This window comes from Mixophyes fleayi, chromosome 6 (genome assembly GCF_038048845.1).
Source record: "Mixophyes fleayi isolate aMixFle1 chromosome 6, aMixFle1.hap1, whole genome shotgun sequence".
Lineage (NCBI taxonomy): Eukaryota > Metazoa > Chordata > Amphibia > Anura > Limnodynastidae > Mixophyes > Mixophyes fleayi.
The window spans coordinates 140464567-140492514 of NC_134407.1; the positions used below are offsets into that span (position 1 = coordinate 140464567).

General features: G+C 41.4%; 1 protein-coding gene across 3 annotated transcripts; it reads right to left on the bottom strand.

Annotated features, from left to right (window-relative positions):
* Positions 1-301: 301 nt before the first annotated feature.
* LOC142094436 (interferon regulatory factor 4-like) lies at positions 302-27932 on the bottom strand. 3 transcript variants are annotated; one of them, XM_075176572.1, is made up of 10 exons: positions 27756-27932; positions 24051-24284; positions 18982-19204; positions 18238-18424; positions 17734-17813; positions 16240-16330; positions 10234-10338; positions 9121-9513; positions 8707-8822; positions 302-3086 (listed from the first exon to the last, which is right to left on the bottom strand). In XM_075176572.1, exons 3-10 carry the CDS (start codon positions 19156-19158, stop codon positions 3012-3014), a joined length of 1224 nt encoding a protein of 407 aa, XP_075032673.1. In that variant the 5' UTR covers positions 19159-19204; positions 24051-24284; positions 27756-27932; the 3' UTR covers positions 302-3011. The 3 variants fall into 3 exon arrangements, with proteins under 3 accessions (XP_075032673.1, XP_075032675.1, XP_075032672.1); XM_075176574.1 differs by having other exon boundaries at positions 18406-18424; positions 24023-24284; XM_075176571.1 differs by having other exon boundaries at positions 24023-24284.
* Positions 27933-27948: the final 16 nt, after the last annotated feature.

The following is a 27948-nucleotide window of genomic DNA, read 5'->3' on the forward strand; positions in this document are numbered from 1 at the left end:
TGTTTCGGCAATGGACAGGGGACAGCCGGGGCACTCTGTCTAGTCTGCGACTACGCAGCCCCATAAGCAGCAAGCTGTGATGCACTGTGTGTTCTGACACCTTTCTATCATAATGCAAAAAGGTATTCTCCTTGGCGCAGTAAATATAGTGGTTGCAGAGGTAAGTGCAAGGTGTAATCATAAGTATGGTTTATTCACAGTATATGATAAAATATTAACAACCTCAATAACATTGTTTTTTGCCATACTTATGATTACACCTTGCACTTACCTCTGCAACCACTATATTTACTGCGCCAGGGAGAATACCTTTTTGAGGGTAGGGCCCCACCTCCACCCACCCTCCTCCCATAGGCAGCACAATACATAATCATTCTAGAGGAAAGCGCAGACTTCTCCACCTTTTGTTTTTATACCTTTCTATCATAGTCAGCATTAACTTTGTTCAGCAATTTGGGCTACAGTAGCTCCTCTGGACCAGACGGGCTAGCCTTTGCTTTCCTGTTGTCGGTTCACCTTGTTGCCCTTCCTAGGACCACTTTTGGTAGGTAATAATCACTACATACCGGAACATCCCACAAAACCTGCCATTTTGGAGATGCTCTGACCCAGTCGTCTAGCCTTCATAATTTGGCCCTTGTCAAAGTCGCTCAGATCCTAATGCTTGCTCATTTTTACTGCTTCCAACACATCAACTTTAAGAACTGACTGTTCACTTGCTGGCTAATATATCCCAACCAGCCCTTTACAGGTGCCATTTTAATGAGGTAAACAATTAATTTGCGAGTGGCTTTAATGTTGTCGCTCATCGGTGTCTACAGCAACAGAGCAAGCACACACATGCAGCACTGTCACTCCCAACACTTGGCCCCATTTAGAGTTAGGAGTAAATCCAGTTGGCAGATGCATTGTGTTCACCCTGGTAAAATCATCTTGTGCTGCAGGGGGAGAAACTTTAAAAGTACAGGTAGATTCAGAGACAGGAATACGTCCTACTCAACTCTAAATCGCAGTGTAAATATAAAATTGCCTGGTAGGTGTGTGCTACATACAAAATAATATAAGTAACAAAATAATATTTTCCCTGCATAAAAAAATGCATTTATACCCCTTGTATCGCAACATAGTTTTTTATTTACCTGGATTAGCTCCTAATTCTAAATGAGGCGTACTGTCTCTGTCAGATTATTTTTATTATTATTATTATTATTATTATTAATAACCTTTATTTATAAGGTGCCACAAGGTATCCGCAGGGTTGCACATATTACAAACAATAGACCTCACAGGATAAACAGCACAGAACAGTAAACAAGTGCTACTTAGACTCCAAAGGCTCCAAGCAAGACTAGAATCAGTGTAGCTAGAGCACAAGTAATAAACATAGAGACAGGAGGGAAGAGGGCCCTGCTCGTGAGATCTAACATACTAAAGAGACGGCAAGCAGACAACAGGCACACAAGGGGATCAGGTGCAAGAAGAGCGCGTACAGGGACAGAAGAGGAGAGAGGTGAGAAGAACAAGCATGGAGAGGGTTAGGTGGATGGCTGGTAGATTTTGAGGAATAGATGAGTTTTAAGTGCCAGTTTGAAGGTGCACAGACTAGGGGACAGACGGATAGAGTGTGGGAGGTCGTTCCAGTAGAGGGGGGCAGCCCGAGAGAAATCTTTGATTCTGGAGTGGGATGAGGTGATCAGAGTGGAGGACAGGCGATGGTCATTGGCCGATCGTAGGGAACGCGAGGGAGTGCGAATGGAGAGGAGGTTGGAGATATATGGGGCAGTGGAGTGGGAGAGAGCCTTGTAGGTGAGGGTGAGGAGTTTGAAAAGGATTCTGTAGGGGAAGGGGAGCCACTATAAGGCAAGGCAGAGAGGGGAGGCAGAGGAAGAGCAGTGTGAAAGGAAGATAAGTCTCACAGCGGCATTGAGTATAGAACGAAGGTAGGCAAGGTGGGAGCGGGGGAGGCTGGTAGGGAGAAGATTACAATAATCAAGACAGAAAATGATGAGTGCAAGAATTATGAAATTGATGGCATCCTGAGAAAGGAAGGTGCCGACTGTGGGCGATGTTATGTAGTTGGGATGAGGTTGGGATGAGCAAGAGATCTCAGCTTCCTCATTACAGATTATATGTAATGTGTGTGTAATCGGGTCTAAATGGTGAATCAGCATACATATATCAGGTCTATCCTGTTACAGTGTTTAGATTTTACAGGTTCAGGGAGAACATTCATAACAGGATGTATACAGGTTCAGGTGGAACTGTAAGAATAGGATGTATAAAGGATCAGGCGAGGGGAATCAGAATAGGATGTATACAGGTTCAGGAGGAAGAGTCAGAATAGGATGTATACAGGTTCAGGGGGAAGAGTCAAAATAGGATGTATACAGGTTCAGGGGGAAAAGTCAGAATAGGATATATACAGATTCAGGGGGAAGAGTCAGAATATGATATATACAGGTTCAGTGGACGATTCAGAATAGGATGTATACAGGTTCAGGGGGAAGATTCAGAATAGGATGTATACAGGTTCAGGGGGAAGAGTCAGAATAGGATGTATACAGGTTCAGGGGGAAGAGTCAGAATAGGATGTATACAGGTTCAAGGGAAGAGTCAGAATAGGATGTATACAGGTTCAGGGGGAGGAGTCAGAATAGGCTATAGACAGGCTCTGAGGGAACAGTAAGAAGAGGATACACAGGTTCTTCTTCTTATAATAATTATTATTATTATTATTATTATTATTATTATTATTATTATTATCATTTATTGATATACAACCAGCATACTCTGCAGTGCTTTACAACTGAAAACAAACACAATAATAAAACAAGGCTCACAGACAAAGAGGTAAGAGGTTCCTGCTTGTAAATTTACAACCTATAGTTTCAGAGGATCCTGTCAGAATAGGATGTATACAGGTTCAGGGGTCCAGTCAGAAACGGATGTTTAAAAGTTCCAACGATCAAAACAGCAAAGAGTGAATCAGTGGTAAGTGCAGAATGAAGAAACTAGTGGTTTGGGAGGTTCTTCATCTGTTTTGTATTTAACTTCACAAGAAGTTCTCTAGCAAACACTGGCTCCACCTGGGAATGGAAGTGATGGATAAAACACATGTCATTAAAGAAGTGATAGGGGGGTATTCAATTGTTAGCGAGATCCCCGGAAAAACGAGCGCTCAAAAAATATTAGCGTTAATACGGTAATATGCGCGTAAATACCGTTAATACGGTAGTTTACTCGCTGAATTTCATCTCGCAGCTCAGGGAGCTGCGAGATGAAATTCAGCGAATAATTACCGTATTAACACTAATATTTTTCGAGCGCTCATTTTCCGGGGATCTCGCTAACAATTGAATACCCCCCCTTAGAGTCTTATTGGGCAAAGCATGAGAGGAAAAGGGAGAAGCAAGAAGATGTAAAGAGGGAATAGGAGCAGAATGATGGTACAATGTTATGAGCATGGAAACTCACATATGGACAAAAGCAGGTCTGAGGTGTATACTCCATGTACACAGATGTGTATATTCCATCTACACATATGTGCATGTCTAAGGTGTATATTCCAGTTGTACAGGTGTGTATGTCTGAGATGTATGCACTAGGTTTACAGGTGTGTATGTTGTGATGTTATTGCATTAGATATGCTTAATGTTTGTAGACACTCCCTTATATGTTTAAGCTTGAATCTTTAGTGATGGTCCCTAAGACCATGGGGAATGCTTGGAAGTGGGTGTGGCCAGTGTGCAATGTACCCAGAGTCTGCAAATGGCTGAATAAAGAGCTCAGCAGTGCCCACCCATGCTTCAGTGTCCTGATGAACTGATTTACAAGTATATTAACAAAATATGGTGTCAGAAGAAGTTTTAACTGGACTGCTAGAGCTCAGAGTGTGAAAGGATCCTGCAGAAGTCTGTAAAGCTGTGACACGCAGTGTCTGAATATCTGTCTTGTGCTCTGGTCACATCAAACAGTGAGTAACTATGGATAGGCTGTCTCCTCCAGCAGGCATGCTCATGTCTGGCAGCTTGTCTGAAAACTGGAAAAGATTTAAACAAAGGTTTAATATATATCTTGCTGCATGTGGAGCTGATGCAATGGAGGATAAAACAAAGTCATCCATCTTCCTCCATGTGATAGGAGAGGATGTGCTGGACATTTATAACAGTTTTCAGTTTGCTGAAGGGCAGAATATGGTGCTATCTTCTATAATGCAAAAGTTTGAAGATTACTTTGTGCCAAGGAAAAATGTGACATATGAAAGATATAAGTTTTTCACCTGTGATCAGAAGTCTGGAGAAGGATTTGATCAGTATGTTACAGAACTGCAATCACTCAGCAAAACCTGTGAGTTTGGTGATTTAAAGGACTCACTGATTAGAGATCGTATTGTCTGTGGAATACCTGATAATGGACTCAGAGAAAGATTGCTGAGAGAGCAAGACCTAGAACTTGACAAGGCAATGACTATGTGCAGATCTACAGAAATGACCAGACTGCAAGCCAAACAGTTACACAAGGAATCTGATACTACTGTACATGTGGTGAAGAAAACAGAGCCAAGCAAACCACCATTCTCTAAAATGAAGCAGTCTAAAATGCAATCTAATAGGAAAATCTGCAGTAGATGTGGAAATACTCACAATCCTAAAATGTGCCCTGCTTATGGTAAAACCTGCATGAAATGTGGTGGACTTAATCACTTTGCCAAATGCTGTAGAACCAATAGTGAAACAAACAAAGTGCATGCCGTTGAACAAGCTACGTCTGAAGATTTTTTTGTGAATTGTATTGAACTTTGCAGTACAGACAAGAAAGAATGGATTGTTCCTTTAACAGTGAACGAGATTGTCATTCCCTTTAAGCTTGATACTGGTGCGCAGGTGAATTTGATATCGTTTCAAGACTATAAGACTTTTAGAGTAAAACCTAAAATTCATCCAGCCAATGTGAAAGTTACAGGCTACACTGGGGAGGAAATTCCTGTGAAAGGTACATGCCTAGTGACCCTGAGCTACAAAGGACAAAAGTTCAAAACATCGCTACTGATTGTGGATAAAGATGTACAACCGATTCTAGGATTAAGTTCATGTGAGAAGCTTAACTTGATAAAGAAAGTTTTCATGGTGACATCACAAGTAGAAGATGAATGCAAATCAGTGTTTACAGAATACAGAGACATGTTTGAAGGTTTAGGTTGTCTGCCTGGCGAGCATAAGATAAATCTAGACACGCAAGTTCCTCCAGTGATACACCCCTGTAGAAAAGTGCCATTTGCGCTGAGAGAAAAACTAAAACAGGAGTTAAACCGCATGGAAGCTTTGGGTGTGATACAGAAAGTTGATGAGCCTACTGAATGGGTGAGCTCCTTAGTAATTGTTGAAAAGAAAAATGGACAACTCAGAATATGTCTGGATCCAAGAGATTTAAATAAGGCTATTAAAAGAGAACATTTCAAACTACCAACCAGAGATGAAATCATGTCACAGTTTGCGGGAGCAAAATGGTTCAGTAAATTGGATGCATCTTCAGGATTCTGGCAAATGAAGCTAGATGAAGCCAGCTCAATGCTGTGTACATTTAATACCCCAGAAGGTCGATACAGATTCCTTCGACTACCATATGGGATATTGTCTGCTCCAGAAGTATATCACAAAAGGATACACATGATTTTTGAACACATTCCAGGTGTTGAAACAATGATGGATGACATTATTGTCTGGGGATCTACAAAAGAAGAACATGATTCTAGACTGAGACAAGTAATGGAACTTATCAAGAAGGTGAATCTAAAGCTGAACAAGGACAAATGTGAATTTGGTGTGAAAACACTTACCTTTATGGGTGACGTGGTCTCGGAGGAAGGTGTGAAGCCTGACCCGAGGAAAATATCAGCCATAATAAACATGGAACGTCCTAACAACAAAGACGACGTGAGAAGATTCCTAGGAATGATTACTTACTTAGGAAAGTTTATTTCTCAACTCTCCGAACAAACAGCCCCTCTAAGATGGTTGTTGGACAAAAATAATGAGTGGATGTGGTCACATGAACAAGAAGAAAGTTGGCAAAACTTGAAATGGACCATCACAGAGCAACCGGTACTAAGATTCTTTGATCCTACAAAAAGTATAAGAATTTCAGCAGATGCCTCGCAATTTGGCCTAGGCTCAGTGTTGTTACAAGAACATGAGGATACATGGCAACCGGTAATCTATGCATCAAGAGCATTGACAAGTGCTGAAACAAGATATGCTCAGATAGAAAAAGAACTTCTAGCAATCACATATGCATGTGAGCGATTTCATCAATTTGTGTATGGTCAAGCGTTTACAGTGGAAACTGACCACAAGCCATTGGTAGCTATCATGGCTAAATCGTTACATGACTGTCCCATGAGAATTCAAAGAATGCTTATAAGACTACAGAAATATGATGTCCAATTGCTGTACTGTCCTGGTAAATACATGTACATTGCTGACACACTTTCCCGTGCTGTGAACAAAAGTGAAGGTTCTGAAAGTCTGATGGATAAAGAGATAGACGCATATGTTAATTTGATTGTAGCTTCTCTACCTGTGTCTCTTGCAAGACAAGAACAGATAAGAAAAGAAACAGAGACAGACATCACAATGAAAGTGTTACAAGACATCATTCTGAAAGGATGGCCAGCAGAAAAAAATGCGTGCCCACTGTCTATTCATGATTATTGGATGTACCGCACTGACCTTACGGTTGTCAATGGTATTATTTACAAAGGCAATAGAATTATTATACCTGCACGACTAAGAAAAATTATGCTGTGCAAGATACATGAAGGCCACTTAGGAGAAGAGAAATGTAAACGGAGGGCGCGTGAAGTGATGTATTGGCCAAGAATGAACCAGGACATAGCACAGACAACAGCTACATGTGAACTGTGTCTTACGTACAGACCAAAGCAACAAGTCGAGCCGCTGAGTACTCATGCAGTGCCAGAGAGACCATACCAGAAGGTAGGCGCAGATTTGTTTGATTGTATTGGAAAAACACACATTGTCGTGACTGATTATTATTCTAATTACCCTGAGGTGCAGACTCTACCTACAACTACTAGTAAAGCCGTAATCAGTTGCATGAAGTCAATCTTTGCAAGGCATGGTGTTCCTATGGAAGTGTTCACTGACAATGGACCTCAGTTTTCCAGCGCTGAATTTAGACAGTTTGCTGAAGAGTGGGAATTTGTCCATGCAACATCGAGTCCCCACTATCCACAGTCAAATGGGTTGGTGGAAAGTTCAGTAAAAACTGTAAAGAGTCTAATGAAAAAAGCACAAGACGGCAAAGAAGATTTCTACAAAAGTCTTTTAATCTACCGCAGTACACCTTTACAGAATGGACTCTCTCCTGCACAAATGCTGATGGGAAGGAGGATTAGAGCAAATCTTCCGATAAGTGACGAACTGCTTAATACGCATAACTCAGCATTGGTGAGACTGAGTAAGGTACGTCAACAGGAGAAACAGAAACTGTACCATGATAGGCGAGCAAAAAGCTTATCTGATCTAAGATCAGGTGACCAAGTCCGTCTCCGAGATCATGAGAAAGGCATTTGGATGCAGAAAGGTATTGTGCAAGCACAAGTAGCACCAAGATCTTATATTGTACGTACAGATCGTAGAACAGAAGTAAGAAGAAATCGGGTCGATTTAAGATCTCAACCCAACCATAGTGATGGCAACACGACTGAAGAATACCCTTCATCTGACATGTATGATGGACTTGATAATGGTGAACAAACCATGATGGAAGAAAGGTCCAACATGGTTGACGATACACAGACTTTGTGTGAAAGACCCATAAGAGAAATACGCAGACCTGAGAGACTCATTGAAACGTGTTAGATGATGTTCTTAATGTTATATTGTTAAATTGTTATACTGAAGGATACAGGGCTTATCTTTAAAGAAAAGAAGATGTGATGTTATTGCATTAGATATGCTTAATGTTTGTAGACACTCCCTTATATGTTTAAGCTTGAATCTTTAGTGATGGTCCCTAAGACCATGGGGAATGCTGGGAAGTGGGTGTGGCCAGTGTGCAATGTACCCAGAGTCTGCAAATGGCTGAATAAAGAGCTCAGCAGTGCCCACCCATGCTTCAGTGTCCTGATGAACTGATTTACAAGTATATTAACAAAATATATGTCTGATGAATATATTCCAGGAATACACGTGTGTATGTCTGAGTTGTATATTCCAAGTACACAGGTGTGTACATCTGAGGTTTATACTCAAGAAATATAGGTGTGTATGTCAGATTTGTATGTTCCAGTTGTACAGATGTGTATGTCTGAGATGTATGTTCTAGGTATACAGTGTGCATACCTGATGTGTACACTTCTGGTATACAAGTGTGTGTGATGTGTGTATTCTTCAACTATATAGGTGTGTATATTCCAGGTGTCTATGTCTGAGATGTATATTCTAGGCCTATAGGTGTATCTACCTCGGGTGTAAACTCCTGACCTCACATATACAGGCTATATTCATCTTGTCCTCTATATGTAAAGTTTAGGTTATATATGTATGTAAACATACACAGTGTGCTTACATGCTATTGTGCTTCAGTGTATATGCCTATAGTGTATCTCTTGGGTCTGTGTACACCACTGTCTGTATTTGTAAATACTGCTTACATTGGTATCTGAAGTGGTGGTATACTCACATGTGCTGTAATTAGTTTTTTGGGGTTTACTGTTGACTCTGGAAACTCCTCTCCAAAGCAAAGTTGGATCTGATACCTGGGATCTGGACCATTACACATCACATACATCTGAAGCTCTACAACAGAGGGATGGAAGGAGGAGGATCACATATAGATTATTCAGGAGTAAGAGCACTCATTCATCTGACACTTCTGCAACTAGATTATCTTAATGTCACCTCTCTAGAAAAGGGCATTAATTGGGGAGGGGTTGGAGGGGGCCCCTCTCTGTACCAAGGATTCTCTATTTTTGCTCCATCCCTCAGTGATTCCCTCTCAGCTTTCTTTCTCAGTGATTACTTCTCAGTTACTCTCTTACTCTAATCCCTGTACTGTCCGTGACTCTATCTCAACCTCTAAGATTATACTTCTTACCATGCATGAAACGCTCTGTGTCCAACACCTTACAAGTCTTCTCTCTCTCCAGTTTGTTAGGCCGATCAGTGTGCAAAGCCAGGGGCCCACTCCAGTAGACACGGACCTGGCACTGCCGCTTTACAAAAACACCCTCAGGTGCCACCCACAGCAAAACTCCTTTGTCCAGGTGCAAGAGTAGCTTCTTCAGAGCCACGTGCACGTCCGGAGACAGAGAGCCTGGCACCTCCTCGGGGGATGGAAGTGGGATCTCCTCCAGTGGGACAGGTGGGCACAGGCTGTAGTCACTTTGGGATGATGACAGTGGGACAATGCGACATCCTTCAGCTGTTTGTGTGGTGACCTCAGTTACCAGCTTGTCCTGATAGTACAGGCGCACATGTAGCCAGAAGTCTGCAGTAAGGAAAGACAAAATATGGGATGACTTTACACAATGCACACTGTCACGATACATACACAGAAACATAAAACTGCAATACTGATACCCCCGAACCCACCCCAAGGCAACTGACTCATCTCTCTTCTGCCAGTCTTGACACTGGAAAGGCATAAACAGTGATGTAATGAAAACATGTTAATATTGATTTAGAGAGTCAGTTAAAGGACCGTTAACCGAAAACTTGTTGGTACAACATGGAAAGTCAGCTTGTAACATTCACAAACATGTGTGTAAAAATTTTCATACCTTTAAAGAATTTAGGTATCTGACACTGTATTTACATTAGCTAAGCAGCAGATTGCAAGTTATGGATATTTGTCAGCAGCCATTTCAGACTCAATTAGGTGCGAGCATCGCGGTTACGCGTGGAGTGTGCATTACCAACGGTAATACGATACCGCATGCAGATTTTTCTTCACAACCCTATGTGGTGCGAAGGAAAATCAGCCTTATTGCGGTGCTGCGGATTACCTTCGTAGGCTGTTCCGGCGCATAGCCGCGATGCCTGCACTTAATTGAATATTCTCTGAAGAGGCTAGCTGCAGTAACCCTTAATGGGAAGTCTGGTGTGCTTAAGAAAAAAATACCCTCCTACAATCCCAACTTCAGGCTGGAGCATTCCTAAAGAACCTGCATTTAATGCTTTATGGGATGACATCCCTGGAGATACTAACCTGATGATGAAGATGACGGTGGGATAATAACAGCTGTCTCTGGAATATTTGTCTCCTTATGATCGATGTGTTGATTTCTCCAGGTGACTGGTCCTGCAAAACTCCCTAGGCAGGAAGAGAAGTAAATTGATAAGCAGAATGTCTGTCTGTATTTATGGTTATGTACTATAATAACACATTCAATGACAAAGCAACGCCTAGATATGAAGACTGCTCCATAAAAGCAACACGTGTTAAATTGTGGGTTATTTTAAATGTAAAATGATAATTTATATAAGTGGGGTTATTATCACACACTAACCCAGTGGTTCCCAAACTTTTGCAGTTCACGGCACCCTTAGAGTCTCCAAATTTTTTCAAGGCACCCCTCCAAAATAATTACTGAGCAGTCCTGTTTTAGAAGTAGTTGAGTCAAAAAAATGTAATAAGTATTTAGGTCAGGACAGAAACACTTATTTAGTTGTATGCAAAAATGCCCCCTCTACATCCAGACACACTGCCCCCTCTGCATCCAGTCACTCTGCCCCCTCTCACGCTGTCCCCTCTCACTGCCCTCTGTCACGCTGTCCCCCCTCCTCTGTCACGCTGTCCTCCTCCTCTGCCCTCTGTCACGCAATCCTCCTCCTCTGCCATCTGTCACGCTGTACCGCTCATCTGCCCTCTGTCCCCCTCCTCTGCCCTCTGTCACACTGTTCCCCTCCTCTGTCACACTTTCCCCCTCCTCTGCCCTCTGTCACACTTCCCCCTCTGCATCCAGTCACTCTGCCCCCTCTCACCTCTCACTGCCCTCTGTCACGCTGTCCCCCTCCTCTGCCCTCTGTCATGCTGTACCACTCCTCTGCCCTCTGTCCCCCTCCTCTGCCCTCTGTCACACTGCTCCCTCTGCATCCAGGCACTCTGCCCCCTCTGCCCCCAGGCACTCTGCCCCCTCTGCAGCCCTCTGTCAGGCTGCAGCCCTCTGTCACTCTGCTGCCCTCTGTCACTCTGCTGCCCGCTGCCCCCCTCTGCTGCCCTCTGTCCTCCTCTGCTGCCCTATGTCCTCCTCTGCTGTTCTATGTCCTCCTCTGCTTCCCGCTGTCCTCCTCTGCTGCCCGCTGTCCCTCTCTGCTGCCCTCTGTCCTCCTCTGCTGCTCTCTGTCCTCCTCTGCTGCCCTCTGTCCTCCTCTGCTTCCCGCTGTCCTCCTCTGCTGCCCGCTGTCCTCCTCTGCTGCCCTCTGTCCTCCTCTGCTGACCTATGTCCTCTGTCCTACTCTGCTGCCCTCTGTCCTCCTCTGCTGCCCTCTGTCCTCCTCTGCTTCCCGCTGTCCTCCTCCGCTGCCCTCTGTCCTCCTCCGCTTCTCCCAGCCATAAAAAAAAGAAAGAGCACATAAACTTACCAATCCGCCGGGCGCCAGGACCCAGCAGCTTCCTCTCTTCCGCAGCTGTCACTGACGTTGATATTCAGAGACAGCTGCGGGAGAGAGGAGGCTGCTGGGTCCCGGCGCCCGGCGGATTGGTAAGTTTATGTGCTCTTTCTTTTTTTTTATGGCTGGCCTGCGGCACCCCAGTGACAGAGCCGCGGCACCCCTGGGAGCCGCGGCGCACAGCTTGGGAACCGCCGCACTAACCAGTAAAAAAAGGAAATAAAATGTGGGCTCAGCCAGTTCACAGTATTAAGGAAATACTGGCTTCTGCATATACTTAATTTATTTCTCTAGAATACACTTTGCAATATTGCAATGGAGTGTAGCATCTTCTGAAATCTTGCAAGATTGCAATTATTGCTACACTCCATTTGTATTTGGAAAAGCATGATGTGGGTTTTATGTTAACAAATATATAAGTTTCCTTTTTCAAACAAACTGAAGCCCTATGATGTATATTCAGGAGGAATTGGGCATGGAAAATTATGTAAATGTATGTTACCTGAATGCAACAGTGTTTCTATGTTTCCATCTCACCCTGGCTACAAGCTGCACACAACATGAGGACTGTTTTGGACTCTGATTTTATTTTCTACTCAGCTCATGAACGATTGTTTTATCTGTCAGTTTATTTTTCCTGCAAAATCCCCTCTGTTTAATCAGCCTGCTTTACTACTTGCTCAGCCACTCCCTACCGATGCTACAGCTATTTCAGTCCCCTATCTCATCATTGTACTTTCATTTCTACTTAAGGCTTTGTCTGCCATCACAAGTAGGAAGAAATTATACTGATTTTGAAACACTCTCATGACTCTGCAAAAACTCAGCTACTCAACCACCTGCTCTTTATTACTCTCCATTCAACACTTCCACCCACTCCCCCACATGGCTCCCTACATCATTACTCTATACTATACAGACATCCATGAATAAACTACATTTGCTGCAGCCTAGCTCTGCACCACTTCTCTGATTACACAGGACATTTCAATTAGGTAATTCTTTTAATTCCCTATTTTTTTGCTATTTTACTCATAAATCCCAATGCTTGCCAAAATATTTTTCTCTTTATCTTTTCATGGCATTATCTTTAGGACTATATCATCCCTCACCCATCATACAACACAAACCTCTGTCCACGTTCCTCCTTCAATACTTCACTCACCTCTAGTTAACACTCATGAACTCTTTACCTATTTAAATTCAATAACTTTAACAGCCTCACCCTGTCGCCAGAAACTAAAAAGACACACATCTTACAATCATCTTTCCTACTTTTCTTCCTTCCTGCTTCTATTAGCTGGTGATATATCACCTAATCCAGGTCCCCCTCATTTCTTCCACACACATATATCTGAACACTACAGAAATCCAGCAAATCTCAAATGCATCACCTGTCTCCCCTCTCTTCCAAAGTTCTTTAAATGTGCCCTTTGGAATGCATGCTCTGTTTGTAACAAACTTACCTCCGTACACGATCTCTTACTCTCAAACAACCTAAACCTTCTAGCAATAACAGAAACATGGCTCACACAATTAGACACTGCCTCACCTGAAGCCCATTCACATAGTGGTCTCCATTTCACCCACACCACCAGACCAGGAGGCAGACAAGGAGGGCTGGTTGGACTACTTCTCTCCCCACAGTGCACGTTCACAGTTCTACCAAATGTCCCATCACTCACGTTCACATCTTTTGAAGTACATGCTGTTAGGATTTTTAACCTGTTCTCTATGCGTGTTGCTGTCCTCTATCCCCCCCCTGGACCACATCAACAATTTCTTGAACACTTCTCTGCATGGCTCCCTCACTTCTTATCCTCTGACATCCCCACCATCATCATGGGTGATTTCAACATCCCTATTTCTAATCCACGTTCCAATGCCGCTTCCAAACTACTCTCTCTAACCTCCTCACTTGACCTCTCCCAGTGGATTGAATCCACTACTCATGAGGATGGCCACTGTCTTGATCTTGTTTTCTCTAGACTATGCTGAGTTTCTGATTTCCTTAAAACTCCTTTGCCCTCTCGGATCATCACCTTATTAGCTGCTCGCTCAACCCCAGTTCTTTACCCTCCCTAGTGTCAACTCTTCCAAGCCTCCTCACAACCGCAGGAATATCAACTCTATTGATCTTCAACAGTTTTCCACCTCTCTCCAACACCTTCTCTCCTCAATTTCTACATTCTCCTCCCCTGATCAGACAGTACCCCATTTTCACCAAACCCTAGCAACTGCCCTTGATCAAGTGGCTCCAGCGACACTACATGCTCCGCGTGGACTTCATTGCCAACCGTGGCACACTAAAGTAACACAAATTCTACAAAAACTTTCTCGTAAACCAGAACGTCACTGGCGTAAATCTTGTACCTCTAATGATTTCATCACATATACTGATATCTACCACTCCTATATAAATGCTCTGGATACTGCAAAACAAACCTACTTCCAATCTCTCATCTATGCTCAGGCTTCTAACCCCAAACGCCTTTTTAACACATTTAAATCTCTTCTGAATCCTTCCGCCCAAATCCTCCAACAAACCATCAGTGCCCAGGATCTTGCTTCCTTTTTCAAGGACAAAATAGATTAGATCAGACTTGAAATGGTATCATCTCCCTCGACAAGCAATCAGCTCAATTCCTTTGTAGCACCCTCTGACACTCTCTCATTTGATCCCACAAATGAAGAGGAAGTTTCTACTCTCTTCTCATCTTCCTACTCTACCTCTTGATCCCATTCCCTCACAAATTAGTAGGTCCCTGTCTCCTGTGCTCCTTCCCCCCTAACTCAGATCTGTAATCTATCTCTTTCTACTGGTATTTTTCCATCACTATTTAAGCATGCAGTGATTACTCCCATTTTAAAAAAACAGAATTCTGACCCAAACTCTCTCGCAAATTACCGCCCCATCTCCCAGCTCCCATGCCCCTCCAAGCTTCTTGAGAGAATTGCCTACACTCGCCTCACACACTTTCTTACAGCAAACAACCTATTGGATCCTCCTCAGTCAGGTTTTCGCTCTCAACACTCCACAGAGACTGCGCTGACCAAGGTTGCCAATGATTTGATCACAGCAAAAAATAATAACCATTACTCTCTTCTAATTCTCCTGGATCTCTCTGCTGAATTTGACACTGTTGACCACTCTCTCCTCATACAAACCCTACAATCACTAGGTCTTTAAGGCACTGTCCTATCCTGGTTCTCATCCTACCTATCTAATCGCTCTTTCAGTGTTAATTTCTCTTGATCCACCTCTGCTCCGCTTCTTTTATCAGTTGGAGTACCACAAGGCTCAGTCCTAGGTCCTCTGCTATTCTCTATCTACACCGCTTCTCTTGTAAAACTAATAAGCTTCTTTGGATTTCAGTATCATCTCTATGCGGATGATACACAAATCTATCTATCCTCTCCTGATCTTTCACAACCTGTGCTGTCTTGCGTTACTGACTGTCTTTCTGCCATTTCATCTTGGATGTCTTCTCGCCAACTCAAACTCAATCTTTCAAAAACGGAATTAATAATATTCCCACCCAAAAACAGAAGCTTCCTGCTTAACATTTCTATTTCTGTTGATAACATGACCATAAATCCCACCCCGCAAGCTCGCTGCTTAAGTGTACTCACAACTATCATTTATTCCTCACATCATCTCTATATCTAAATCATGTAACATACATCTAAAGAACTTTTCCAGAATATGCACATATCTCACACAAGACGCCGCAAAAACCTTAATTCATGCACTCATCTCCCGCCTCGACTTTTGCAATTCCCTCCTTACTGGTCTTCCAAAAGTCAGACTTGAAGCCCTACAATCTATTTTGCATGTAGCGGCTAGATTGATTTTCCTTGCAAACCGTTCTTCTTCTGCTGAACCACTCTGTCAATCTCTACATTGGTTGCTTGTATTTCAACGAATCCAATATAAATTTCTTCTACTAACATACAAGGCCGTCAACAAAATTGCACCGACATACATTTCCTCACATGTCTCAAAATATCTCTCTACTCGACACCTCCGTTCTACACAAGATCTGCGTCTCTCTTCCACTCTCATCACATCCTCCCATTCTCGGTTACAGGACTTTTTTCAGGCTGCACCCACTTTGTGGAATTCCCACCCTCGCACAGTAGGACTTTCCTCTAGTCTGCAAACCTTCAAGCATTCTCTAAAAACCCACCTCTTCAGAAAAGCTTATTATATTCCTCAACCACCATCTTAATCTCCCTAGGTTACCCTATTAAAACCCTCTACACAGCTAACACAAGGCAACAACCCTCTGATCAACATTGCTGTGTGACTGATCACACAGCTCACTCAATACCTTTTACCTTTGCATTCTAGCTGGTCCAGTGTGCAATATGATGTAACACATGCCCTTTTGTTTCAAACTCCCATTGTCCCATAAATTGCAAGCTTGCAAGCAGGGTTCTCTTACCTCTCTGTCTGTATGTCTTACCCAGTATTGTTTTATTAATGTTTGTTCCCAATTGTAAAGCGTTACGGAATTTGCTGGCGCTATATAAATAAATGTTGATGATGATGATGTAAATCTTGTCTAAATTTGACATTTTGGACAGCGTCTTTATTTACCTATTTCAATTAGGTTCTTTTGACTCTCTAACCCTGGTAGTTTGCTGGAAATTTGTGTGTCAAGTGGACCTTCTGTCTTCTGATCCTCCATCTAAAGAAGAGTAATTGAGATTGACTTTAGTTATAAAACAATGGTAAGGGTAATACAGTTTGGAATAGCTCCAAAGCGGACTGCAACAATTATATGTTTAAAAGACACTGATTACTCATTTGCAATCACTGTGTAGTTCAACCTGACTCTTTGAAATACTGTTTAGACAATGCTCACCCACACCAGAGTTTTCCAATGTTGGATTCCAAATGTTCCACTCATCTCTATGCTGAGCTGCCTATGCCGTAACACGGACAGCAATGATATACATGGCGCAGGGCAGGGCCGTAACTAGGCTGTGCAATAGGGGCGACGCTGAAAGGGATGCAGTTTATGAATATTTTAGTTTCATTTGGTTAAATTTGTGGGCTAGGGGGACGGCATTTTACTTTTTTGCACCAGGCTCTAAAATTTTAAGTTACGGCTCTGGCCCAGGCCAATCGTGAGAAACTGGTGCCTGCATCATTTTCTAATTATATTCTCCATGCCAATATACCTGTCTGTGTGGACCTCATAATTGGCACAGGTTAGAGATCAATGGATTTTTATGCCATGCTTTTTCCCAGCCATCTGGACATACTCTTACAAATAATAAGTGATTATATGGACACTTGTGATTCTATAGCAAAATGAAAAGTCAGAAAGTAACAGAGGGAGAAATCTATAGCTGTAACAGCTGCTGCGCCACCAGGCAGAGGCATTTGTTCCTATTACTATAGAGCGGTGAATGTTTAGACCTTTGTGAAAGCTCTTCTCTAAATACAATCTAACAACTTTTCCCACCTATACAATATTTTATTTAATAATGTCTTTTTGAATGGTAGACCTCAGTTATAGCAGTATGCTGGAAGAAGCCCTTCCAACTTGACCCCTTACATTCCCTATAAAGTGCTATGTTCCTGAACTGATTTAATTTGCTATTGCAGATACCTGCCCTAAATTAAGTCATTTATGGTTTTAAACACTCTTCTCATCAATTAATTAATTCAGTAATTTTGGTTACTGCAATAGCAAGATAAGTGGGAAGTTCAAGTACAGAGCGTCTTGTAGAAGGTGGAAGGGGTCATACTGGAAGGTCTGTAGAAGTCTTGACATGTAATATAGCAGTATGCTGGAAGAAGCCCTTCCAACTTGACCCCTTACATTCCCTATAAAGTGCTATGTTCCTGAACTGATTTAATTTGCTATTGCAGATACCTGCCCTAAATTAAGTCATTTATGTTTTTAAACACTCTTCTCATCAATTAATTAATTCAGTAATTTTGGTTACTGCAATAGCAAGATAAGTGGGAAGTTCAAGTACAGAGCGTCTTGTAGAAGGTGGAAGGGGTCATACTGGAAGGTCTGTAGAAGTCTTGACATGTAATTAAAAATGTTTGCGATTTTATTACTAAAGTAATGACCAAAACTGTCTTTTGTTCTTCTGGGAACCTTGAAGAGCTTTCTTTGCGGGGGCTCTTGGATGCTTCTTTGTTGCCTTCCTCTGAAAAACAGGAAATTTCTTATGAGATATACGCATTAGGAAACAACATTCACATTGGTCTAAACTGTACAGTTCATTTGCATAACACTTATAGTTGTGAGAGTGGGTTGGTATTCGCTGGTATGCCATACCACGGCTTCTCCAACTACCTTCCTTGGAATTCTATCAAATTCCATTCACTTACATTTTACATACCGCCACTTCTAAATTTCCACTGTTTGTAAAAGTTTTGGTTTAACACCCCATTCATTTCTCCTAGAAAAACCGATTCACTCAGCTCTTGAATTTTCTCTGGGATTCATTTCTAAGAGCATCAGTTTTTCCTTGCAGTATATGTATAAAAGCGCAACTGTGCATATTTTACAGGCCCATGCATACACAATGCATGCCCTCATTAAATAAACAAGCTAATAAAGCTATTTACCATTTCTCTCTCGGGACTCAGACACAATTTTATATAGCTTGTAGGGTTCGCCTAGATCCTCACAATTTTCCATGATCTCCTGGAAGTCTGGGCTCTTATTAAGGGCACATCGGAGTCGTGTCTTCCAAACAGAAGCATCTTCCTTTATAGACCCCTCTCGAAACTTACCCTTATACATAGTCCAGGCCTGTGAAAGCAATGGAGAAACTGCCTGTAACCACAAATCTTTTCATTATTCGGCACGGTTATGAGAGATAGTTTTGAAAATAGGATATTGGAATCACTCTAGCTATAGACAGTAGAGGTATGTAAACATGTTTCAGAGGATTGCAACCGGTACCAGTTTTAGTTTTATGGCTACTGAGTGATGCTGGTCATGGGCAACACGGTGGCGTAGTGGTTAGCACTTCTGCCTCTCAGCACTGGGGTCATGAGTTCGATTCCTGACCATGGCCTTATCTGTGTGGAGTTTGTATGTTCTCCCCGTGCTTGTGTGGGTTTCCTCCAGGTGCTCCGGTTTCCTCCCACACTCCAAAAACATACTGGTAGGTTAATTGGCTGCTATCAAAAATTGACCCTAATCTGTGTTTCTGTATGTGTGTGTGTGTTAAGGAATTTAGACTGTAAGCTCCAATGGGGCAGGAATTGATGTGAGTGAGTTTTCTGTACAGTGCTGCAGAATTAAAGGCGCTATATAAATAAATGATGATGATGATAATTTTATGTTTCATGCAAAGAGATTACCTTGAATAAGGCTGCATCTTCCTGCTTTCTGTAGTTCTGTTTGGCCGCATGCTTCCATGGGATTCTGAACATTGTCTTCTCTTCATTTTCCCACCGCAGCCCTTGATATTTTCCACTGTCTATCTGAAGTATGAGCCACTCCTTCAATCTCAGAGGCTGGGATCCTTTTTCACACATCTCTTGGTCAAGGAGTTTGGAGCCTCCAGTTCTCCTCTTCCAAGACCTAAGGGTAGGACAAAGACTTTAGGGACAATACACCTTCTAAACGTTCTATCTGTCTCATGACCTATTGCTTCTCATGAGTCCCTTGTGTTCTAAAAACCATGCAGTCTCAGCTTCTAAATCACTGACACATATCACCCACACACAATGGGGGAAGCCATTTTGTGAGTGAACTAATATTTGCAACGCTTCAAAAGAGTTTCAAGTTTGCATCAATCCTCAGATTTCTCTAAATTTAAATTCCCACTCAGCACTCTTGCAAACAATACACCCTCAGTGCACTGAGATATTGCTTCCCAGTACAAAAAATAAATAAAAATAAAATGTAATTATTTAAGTTCCTCTTGGTTATTTTTTAATATTTTAGTAAGGTTCAGATCCAGCCAAAGCGTACAAATTTCCACCTGGACAAACCATCTAGCATATACCGAAAATACTGGTTGCTTTTGCATGTAGCACACAAATATTAGGTAGCTTTATTCTTACACTGCAATTTAGAGCTGGACTAGTACACCCCCTCCCCAACTCCTCCCCTCCCTGTGCTCATACATTGTCCTTAAAGCGCCCGCGCATGCGCAGCAGCTCCATTTCAGCAGCACTGTACTATACAGCAGCCACGGCGCTGTCAAAGAAGCGTCCGCGGCGGTGCTGTATACAATACAGTACCGCCGCGGATGCTTCTTTGACAGCGCCGCAGCTGCTGTAAAGTACAGTGCCGCTATGTAAGGCACTTTTTTAGCGGAGGGGAAGGGTTTCTGGAGACCCAGAAACCCCCCCCCCCCCCTGCGTGCGCCCCTGGCCTCGGTGCAAAATTGTACTTTCTAGCTAGATTTACTCCTAATTCTAAAAGAAGCCCATTATCACACACAAACACGGAAGCAGAACCACACAAATTTACCTGTGTTTCTGAGTAAACGTGGATGCCATAATAAACTAGTCTGCACAAAAAGAACATGACAGGAGAAATAGAGCTGTTGTTGCATAAAACCAGAAAAACAATAGAAAAGACTCATACACCAAGCATAGACACAACAAGTTAGGGATTTCACAAAAAGGCTAAAAAATCCTGACCTGCTTATTGGGTACTCAATAAATATTTTAAAACAGGGATGGACAAATCACAAAATCCAAGTAGCCAATGCACACAAAAATATACTGCTGTTGCCTATATTTCTATTGAGATAAATGGAAGCACATCTTCCCTGGCTCCTTAAGAAATACTACTGGCTCTTAAATGTATCTGATTGGCCCCTAAATTCTCCATTATTTTCTCCACCCCTGTTTTAGGGAAAACAAATCTGAACCTCAGAGGATTTCACTTAGAGAATACTGATGGGTGATCAGTATTGATTAGTATATTTTCCCTTACATGTTAAATGTGAATGTGTAGAAAATTGCTCACTGAACACTAAGGGCCTGATTTATTAAGGAGAGTTAAGCAAAAGTAAGTAAGACAAAACCATGTTGCATTGGTCGGGGAGGTAAATTTAAAATGTGATGGCAGATTTATATTTGGGGTAGGACATGTCCTAGATCAACTTTAAATTTCAGTGTACAAATAAGCTATCAAATATTTGTTTGCTACATGAAAAAACAGACAGTATTTTCCTTATGTGCAAAATAATAAACTAATTTGCACCCCTTGTATTGCAACATGGTTTTGTCCAGAAAACTTGAGTAAGTAAACTTACACCATTTTTTGCTTAACTTGCCTTAATGAATCAGGCCCTAAAATCCTACTTGCTGCTATCTTGTACCTACCTTTTTTCAGCACTAGTGTTCAGTTACTAATATTACATGTACATGCACAATTTGCATAAAACCATAGCAATTAGACATTTGTTTTCATTGGTGTTATCTACAAAGTGCAAAAAAATCCAAAAAGGGCAAAATCAGCTTTGGGCCTCATAATGCTTCTTGCTTTGTCCAAGTTCACCTTCATTTCCACCAAAGCACTTGGATATGTAAAACACATGCATATGTTTGCTAGTATGCAGTCAGTGTGATCCTTCAAGTGTACTAGATGCACCATTGGAGCAAAATCAAGGCATTATATAAAGTGCATCCAGTGTACTTTGTAATAACCTCCAGTGTCTCACATTCACTAGACAGAAAAAGGCTAACTGCTGATTGGTTGATATAGCTCATTGCAAATGTGCACCTAAATGCAATGTTAGTAGATCAGCCCAAATTAATCTAATACTCAAATCTCATGAATCCCATTATTTCTCTTGTATCAACCTCAACTGAATTTATCTTGAAACAAATGATCTCATCTCCTGTATTATTTGTGCTATTGAATGTAATCCCATACTATATTCAACCTAACTACTAAATCTCACTCTAGCTTCCTAACCCCAGAATCTTCACCCCACTCAGTCTGGCTACTTCGTTCACTGAATCTCACTGTTCTCAATGTCCCCATGTAATGGTATATGTTTTACTCAGTCTGGTTTCACCTAAACTGAACTTCACTCTTCTTAATCTAGCTCATACCTCACCTGACCTTTAAATATATCAATCCAATTCTCTACCCTCATGAACTTTACTCTTCTCAAATTAGCACCCCTTTTTCTTGAACATCTGTCTTATTAGTCTATATCTTTTCTTTTCTGGAACTCTCTCTTCTCAGGCTAACTACACTTTCCTCAATTCAGTTCTCTATTCGCTTGAGTTCACTCTACTCAGTCTAACTAATTTCTTATTTAACCTCATTTTTTTCAGTGTAGTGCTTTTCTTGTGAATCTCAACTATATTAATCTTCATTCTACTTAATCTAGCTCCCTCCTTTCCAGTAGCTCACTCAGTAAATTAAGCTTCCTCCTTATTTGAATATTACTCTTTTAAGTCTAGTTCCAGCCTCTGCAGAACCTTGTTTCTTTCAGTTTAGCAGAGTCCTGAATCTATCTCTTCAGTCCAGCTCCCTCCTCTTCTGAACCTTATTTATCTCAAATTAGTTCCCTCCTTTGATCTTTACTCTTCTGCATCAAGCTGCTACCTTTTCTGAACATCAAAATTTCCAGTCAACGTCTTTCAACCCTGAAAACTACTCTTATCAATGTTCAAACTACTCTTATCAACTACTTTTTTCCTTTCCTAAACCTACCTGTTTCTGTGAACTTTGCTCTTTTGAATCTAACTTCTAAATCTATTATCCTTATCCTTTGCTATTGTTTCTCAACTTAGAATACTCTTCACCTGAGCCCCGCTGTTCTTAATCTATAGGTAGCATCTTCTCAATTAATATCCCTTTCCTGCAGATTATAGCTTCCTCCTCTCTTGAAACTCATACATTTGAATCTAGTTCCTTTCTCTCCTGAAATCAACTATTCTAAATACAGTCCTCTCCTCAAAAACCTCACTCTTCTAAGTCTACCTCCTTTCTCCTCTGAACCCTATTTTAAAACTAGATATCTCCTCCCCTGAACTTCACACCTGCATCTCACTATTTTCAGACTACCTCCCTACTAATCTGAACTTCTTTTAAATCTAGCTCTCTCCTTTTATCAACTTTACTATTATAAATCAATTCACCTTCTCTCCTGTCAAATGCTTCTCAGTCTAGCATCCTCATCTCCTGAGTCCCACTCTTTATAATCTATAGCGAGCATCTGCTAAACCCTCTTCTCAATTCAGATCCCCTTCCTGCTGAATGTAGTTTTCTTCTCTCGTGAACCATATTTATAGCTGGCTCCTTTCTGTCCCGAAATCAACTATTCTAAATATAACCCCTGTCATGAAACTCACTCTTATAAGTCTAGCTTCCTCATCCAATTAACCTATGTTGATCTTAGCACTCTCCTCCCCTGAACTTCACTCTTCTACATCTACTGTCCTTCTATTCTAAATCTCAAGCTTCTTAAATTAGCACCCTTTCGCCTGAGTCATGCTCTTCTTAAAATAGACCTATCATTTCTTGAACCCTCTTCTGAATTCAAATGGCTCTACTGCTGAATCTTCCTTAATCTCACTGTTAACTGTCAAAGCTCAATCGTCTCTAAAATCATACTATTCTCAAACTAGTTACCCCCTATACAGAACCTCTTTAAATCTTAGTTCAACTTCCTCTTCAGTTGAAGAGAGTGCAGTTCTGGAGAAAAGAGAGTCGAAGTGGGGTGTATACGGTGGTATGCCATACCGCCACTTCTCCTATTGCCTTCAATCTCTGTTCTAAACCTAGTGTCTACTCTCCCAAATCCCACTATTCTCAATGCAGCTCCATCAACTTCTGACCCATACTTCTCCCAGTCTAATTCAATTCTTTCCTAAAGCTCACTCTTCTCTAAGTGGACATTTAGAAGTGGCAGTATGAAAAATGTAATGGGAATGTAAGTGAATGTAATGTAATAGTTTTACATTGAAGGCAATAGGAGAAGTGGCGGTATGGCATACCACCGTATACACCCCACTTCGACTCTCCTTTCTCCAGAACTGCACTCTCTTCAATCCAGAATGTAATTTCCTTGTGACCAGAACCTAACTCCCTTGTCTCCAGAACCTCACTCCCAACTCTCCAGAACCTCACTCACAGTTCTACAGAAACTTGCTCCTTTCTCTCCAGAACCTCATTGCATTCTCTCCAGAAACTCACTCTCTTTTCTGCAGAACATTGCTCTTTTCTCCAGAACCTGACTCCCTTCAATCCAGAATTTCATTCCCTTGTCACCAGAAGCTAACTCCCTTGTCTCCAGCACCTCACACACTTTTCTCCAGACCTTTACTCTTTCTTCAGAACATCATTCCTTTTTATACCGGCACTATCATCCATTATTCCTGAACCTCTCATACTCTCCCAATATACTGGAGTATAACTACCCACCACGTCCTTAGATTGGTGCTCTTCTTACTTCAAATCCTCCTCTTATTTTGATCAGAATTTTCTCTCCTCTTCACGTTCTCTGCAGTTTCTGTCTTTACTGCTTATATGAAAAGTGAAACTGATACTGCTAGTTGAAATTTGCTTTCAGTTTCCAGCTTCACAATAACTACAACTGGATAGTTGTCTTTCTCTAAATATAAATAGGCAGACGACGAATCATAAAGTTATTGTCCAAAGTAGCAAGAGGCAGGACCTTTTTTTCCTGTTAGAAAATAATTTATTGCAGAACATACAGAGCACATTACATATAAACATTAGCAAGGTAACCACTTTGAACTATAATCAGAGAGAAAATACAGTAAATATATTACATTCATAAAGTTAGTGATAGCTGTCATACAAATAACTTACATTAGCTCCTCCCACCACTATTCAGTGTCTAAGGGTGTGACCTATCAAGGAAACAAGTATCTGAATATAGAACGTTGAAAACCAGTGACTAGCCACATGGGGCAAAAAAGTCGTTTTCATATGAGGAACTCTGTTCTTGTGCAAGTTACTAAAGTCAATACAAAAAACATGAGTGGAATTTACAAGTGCATCATAAAGCTATTTTATCATATTTTACACTGCTTTCCTGTATGTAAATGTACTGAAATTTTCATATTTTTACCAGTATTTAAATATATTTCTGACATGAAAATTAATTTAGAAAGGATTGGCATATTTACCAAATGTTTGTTTTCTGTAAAAGTTGTATTAAAATATCCCTTTGCTTTGTTGAAAGTGCTCCATTTAATGTTATAATTCATAGGTGACGTATGCTAGTTTTAAAAGGGTTTTCCACCCAACATCAATTAAGGTGTTGCGGTTTATATGCAGGAATTTATTGAATCAATATTTTAGTACTCACACAAATACAAAATAAAATTAGTTATAAAATATTCTATAGAATTCCAAATCAAATTCAACGTCTAATTTGCATGTTATAAAAATTAAAAATGGACCTAAATAATAACATGTTTATTGTATTTTTAGCTCCAGGAATGGATAATTCTGTGTAATGTGCACTGATATCATAAGGAAATGAAGGCGCTGATTTAGCTGAACCGGAGTTGTTAAAAAATAACTTAAAAAAATTGAATTCGGCCAGGTAACCAACAAACCAATCCTGAATCTGGTGGTTGCCTAATCTTAATTGCAATAGAGCATCTGTAATTAACAGGTGTTTTCACAAGAAAATATGTATCGTGAAAAGAGTGAAAACATAATTTCAAAGTACATTCTACTAACATTTTAGGAAGACCCACTTTTATAATTTCAACTGTACACTTTTTCTTCTAAAATACTAATTGGTTAAACTTCATTCACGTCTTAAATTGACAGAATGAGCGGACATGGAGACTGTCTTTGTGGTAATTCGTAGGTTATACCGGACATGGGGTGTAACCACTACTAACTAATATAGAATGGTTTCGCCGCACTCTGACCAATCAGAACAAAGCTATATTGATTTAAAAATTACAAAAAAAAACATAATGAGAAACAGAACTAGTACATACAAGGTTGACGGAGCTGGTGCAGATGTAAGGCAGAAGGTAGAGAGAGCCCTGCTTGTGAGAGCTTACAATCTAGAGGGCGAGGGCAATGCTGAGACAATAGGAACTAGAAGGAAGGTATGGTAGCTCGTAGTACCCAGAGGGAATAGTATTAGGTGGGCGTAGGATGCCCATAGTGCTATTGTTCTCATAGACATCTATGGGAACAGCGGTATTCTGCTTTACTGGGCTTAAGGCCAGAGAAATCTCTGATTGCCCCTTCATCACTTTTTAAATAGACCCCATAGGGTGGACCTGGGACAAACAGGTGACCATTGCCAAATATCTCTAGCCATTGATGCTTACTTTCTTGCATTGCTTATGTAACTCCCCCCTAGTGGCGTTTTAGTTAAACCTGCACATCAGTGAATACAGGAGGGGTTACCTAGAGGGCAAGCTAGAAGTTTATGAAAAGTAACATAAACTGGTTACCATGGTGATAATCCAGCCCAGTCTGTGAGACTAAGGGAGAAGAATGAGGGGCTGTCAGAAAGGGGGGAAAGAAAGAGAGGAGACACAAGAGAGGAGAGATGTAGCTGGGGACCTGGGAGAATGGGGTGGAAGCTCCAGGATCCCACAGCATTGCCTGGAAGTCTGAATGTGGTGACTGCACCAGGGCAAGGAATGTATGCCCTGGATGAGGGGGAGAACTCCATATCACTATAGAGAACCCAAGAGAGAGGGGGACACTTCGCCTGGAAGAAACCCTGGAGTGAGGGCTGCTACAAGAGGCATGGTAGCTGTATTGTCAGAGCCTGAGGCTGGGAGTATACATAGAGTGAAGTGTCAGAGCCCACAGGAGACATCATCCCCGCAGAGGAGGGGTGAGCTGCAGTTGAGAGGTACACAGCGTGTGTCAGAGCTGCATGGAGAAGAAGCTGCCTGCCTGTAAGCATCCATGTGAGTGCCCCTGCAGTAAGGGTGATCTGCAAGACATGTGATCTATGTTATATAACATCTGAATAACATTAAGAACTGTGCAGGAGGAGTAATGAGATATATTTGCAACCATATTCGTGTTGCTCAAGAACTGTGCTGGAGAGAGTAAGGAGCTGTATATATTTTTCTTTATTGCTGCAACCATTATGATTATTGTGCTGGAGGAAGAGGAGTGTAAATAAAGAGTTCAGTTTATCATAGAGATGGTCTGGCGCCCAAATTATTGTGACTTTTATTGCACTGCACCACAAAGTGACATTACCTGTGTCCCACTAACTACAAAGAAACATCTGCATGTGCAGGGACCCCCTGATCATTTACACACATGCCCATCAGCTAGCCAGGGCTTGAGGAGGAGGTGCACTGTGTACCCTTTGCACCCCACACTACACACAGTGACAGGGGGTTACGCTTACACCACACATGGCAACTTTTTAAATTTGAAGTCATGTGACTGGGGGTAGGAGGGGGCGTGGTGACGTCATTGCGTCGCCATAGCACCGCCAACACTATAAAATGCCGCAATTCACGACATTGAATAGTGGGGGCGGGGCTTAATGACACGATTAAGTCCCGCCCTTACCATTCAATGCCGTGAATTTAGGCGAATGAGGGAGGTGTGCCTGCTCTCCAGGGAGTCCGGGAGGACTCCCAGAAATTCGTGAGCCTCCCGGGAATTCCAGGAGAGTAGGCAAGTATGGCTTACATTAGCTACGCTCACCTGATGACTTCAGTTTATTTACTTTGTACAATGACTATTATTCTGTTCTTTGGTTATTGTGTTTTGCTTTTTTACATTGTATTTGAAAATTTTAATAAATTATTTAATAAAAAAGAGAGAAAGAGAGGCCATAGGAGTTGAAGTAGATTTGGGTGTTAAATATTATCTGTAAAACACTATGGAATATGTAGGCATTTTTGCCCCTTCTAAATTTCCACTTTGACCACTGCTATGAAATAAACAAATTAGAAGGTGGAAGTGGAGGCCAAAAGACCGTATTAGTGTATTTGCAGAAGATTTGTGAGATGTCACAAAACAATAACAGCATTTGCTCTGAATTTTTACATATCTGTAAGTAGCCTTATTTTCCCATGCTACAATTGTGAAGAAAGCGGTCAGTAAAAATATAGGCCTTTAGTAATCTTTTATATAAAACTTGGTAAAAAAAAAAAAAGTATTTTCAAAGTTTACCAACCAAATCACGGACGGCAATTTGACATTTTAACAGCAGCTTTCATGTAAAATGTACATTGTCATTGGCTAATGCAGTAATTCTACCAGTTTTTTTTATATAGGATACGATTATTAGATTAGGAACACTACGACAAATACTGGGGAAGTCTTAGATTAATACTGATCCACCCAAAAAATGTCGGCGCCGTCCCGAT

Bases quoted from the DNA above. Each gene is read 5' to 3' on its own strand.
- LOC142094436 (XM_075176572.1), bottom strand. From the start codon at position 19,158: ATGTGTGAAAAAGGATCCCAGCCTCTGAGATTGAAGGAGTGGCTCATA. The intron at 17,814-18,237 runs GTAAATAGCTTT...CCTGTTTTTCAG, and splicing joins TGAGTCCCGAGAGAGAAATG to AGGAAGGCAACAAAGAAGCA. The intron at 16,331-17,733 runs GTCATTACTTTA...ACTCTTCTTTAG, and splicing joins AAGAACAAAAGACAGTTTTG to ATGGAGGATCAGAAGACAGA.